The sequence below is a fragment of the Accipiter gentilis genome, chromosome 5 (assembly GCF_929443795.1).
Source record: "Accipiter gentilis chromosome 5, bAccGen1.1, whole genome shotgun sequence".
Lineage (NCBI taxonomy): Eukaryota > Metazoa > Chordata > Aves > Accipitriformes > Accipitridae > Astur > Astur gentilis.
The window spans coordinates 40,942,347-40,944,514 of record NC_064884.1 but is presented as its reverse complement, the minus strand read 5'-3'; the positions used below and the strand labels follow the sequence as shown (position 1 = coordinate 40,944,514).

At 60.1% G+C, this 2,168-nt stretch overlaps 1 protein-coding gene across 1 annotated transcript; it reads left to right on the top strand.

Annotated features, from left to right (window-relative positions):
• Positions 1–1,123: 1,123 nt before the first annotated feature.
• LOC126038940 (feather keratin 1-like) lies at positions 1,124–1,785 on the top strand. Its single transcript, XM_049801398.1, has 2 exons — positions 1,124–1,195; positions 1,477–1,785. The coding sequence occupies exon 2, from the start codon at positions 1,480–1,482 to the stop codon at positions 1,783–1,785; it is 306 nt and encodes a 101-aa protein (XP_049657355.1). The 5' UTR covers positions 1,124–1,195; positions 1,477–1,479.
• The last annotated feature ends 383 nt before the right edge of the window (positions 1,786–2,168 follow it).

The following is a 2,168-nucleotide window of genomic DNA, read 5'->3' as shown; positions in this document are numbered from 1 at the left end:
AATGCCTTCACTAGCCAAGCTGCCTGGGATAGACTCTCCCTACCCATGGCGAGTCACGCTCTAATTTTGGGTTGACCGTGTGTCAGCCTCTTGGCGTGAGGCCAAGCTGGGAGCGCGTGCTGTCTGCGGGCCGTGTCCCATGCAGGGCTGAATTCCCCTGCAGGCAGGGCGGTTCCATCCCTGCCCCTGGAAAACCATGTCCGAGCACTGGGCTTGTGCCCAAGTACACAGCTCCAGGGAGACGCTGGAGGGCCATTGCCCTCAGCATGACCTTCTTGCCAGCACTCCCACAGCTCGGGGGTGGTCGCAGGATGGTCAGTGTGTTTTGGAAAAGTGGCCAGGCCTGTGTCTCCTGCAGGTCAGTGTCCAAAGCGTGCGACCAAAGTGCATGGTGGAGAGTGGGAGGAACAAGGCGCTGTCCTGAGCCCCAACACATCCCTTTGTTTGTGAGGACGGACCCGACTCCACAGGGCTTGTTGAGGAATCGGGTGGTGCGGGAGGGCAAAGTTTTCCTTCCGCAAGCCTGCTGACAGCGCTGGGGGGGTGAGCCCCAGAGGCTGTCATGAGAGGGGACGACTTTGCCAAACAAACTGTCAAATGTCTCCCCAGAAGGAGAAGCTTTCCTTGGGTGAAGGCACTTGAAAACAGTAGGGTAGCCCACCTGCCAGTTGGGTCAATGACCAGTGGCTGCTGGAGCTAGCGTGGAGGCAGTCAGGGTGGGAGAAGGATGCGGCATGTCCTCAGTCACAGGAGCCTTTGGGCACCCAGAGGAGGACTGCATTTGCGGGAGGATATGCACGCATGCAAGGAGGTTTGTAAACAAGGTCACCAGATTTCCCCAGACCGATGTCCCCTATCGGCATGGACCCTTCCAGCACACGGGGGCACATCTCCTGCCTGTACTGCTGTGTTCCTGCCCAGGAGATCCTTGGGCCTCTCATCCTGGTATTTGACAGGAACCTCTGTGGCCTCATGGGTGTGTCAGAAATGAGGAAGCGAAATGGCAGCGTTGACGGAAAGCAAAACACAACCTGTGCCATTAGGTAGGATATTTTGCTTTGGAGGTGAGTCTGTTGGAAAATTACTGCCCGCGTGCAGTGACTGTGGGCCTGGGGCAGTGCAGGAGCAGCATAAAAGTGGGCCCTTCTCCTCTCTCTCTCATCCACTCCTCTCGCCTCCATCTCCTTGGGAAAAAGGTGAGTACGAAGGCCTAACTCCTACTCCGCATCCTCCTCCAGGATTTCTCAGCACACATCCTATCTCATGCTGGGTCGTGGGGCTACTTAATCATGGGAGAGGGAAGGGGGCTGAAAGTGTGGCATGGAGAGAGGCTGGGGTTTGGCTGAGGTGAGCTATGGGCTCTTGCCTCCAGCTCGTGGCTTGTCTCCCTCGTGGTGGGGTGACAGGCTGCTCCTCACCCATCTCCCCTGCTCTGCTTCCCCCTGCCCTTTCCCCCAGGTGCACCTCCGGACCCACGACATGTCCTGCTACAACCAGTGCCTGCCCTGCCAGCCCTGCGGCCCGACCCCGCTGGCCAACAGCTGCAATGAGCCCTGTGTCAGGCAGTGCCAGGACTCCACCGTCGTCATCCAGCCCTCCCCCGTGGTGGTGACCCTGCCCGGCCCCATCCTCAGCTCCTTCCCACAGAACACCGCCGTGGGATCCTCCACCTCCGCTGCCGTTGGCAGCATCCTCAGCTCTGAGGGAGTGCCCATCTCCTCCGGGGGCTTTGGCCTCTCCGGCTTTGGCAGCCGCTACTGCGGCAGGAGGTGCCTCCCCTGCTAAAGCTGCTGGCGATGGCCCTGGGCAAGGCCACCAGGGACCCAGGAGATGGTACCGCACTGGGGACGGAGCATCGGCTCGTTGCTTTCAGACAGGCTGAGCAACCCCAGCAGCCCTTGCAAAAGGACTGGGCCAGCCTCAGCTCTGAGGAAGCACAGCCCTTGCCTGCCTTTCCCCTCTTGCGCTGTCTCCTTTCCCTCCCGTCTCCGTGTTCTCTTGTGCTCCCCTGGGCTGTGAGCACCACAAAGCCAGCCTAGGGAAGACCTGCTGACCCTGCACCCTCTGTGGGGCAGGCAGATGGACACTTGGCAGCATCTCCGGCACAACCATGGGGCACAGATTCTTTTCTGCCCCTGGTGCTCCCTGCACTGGGTCTTTGACTCAGA

Excerpts from the sequence above, each read along its gene's own strand:
- LOC126038940 (XM_049801398.1), top strand. The coding sequence starts at position 1,480 with ATGTCCTGCTACAACCAGTGCCTGCCCTGCCAGCCCTGCGGCCCGACC.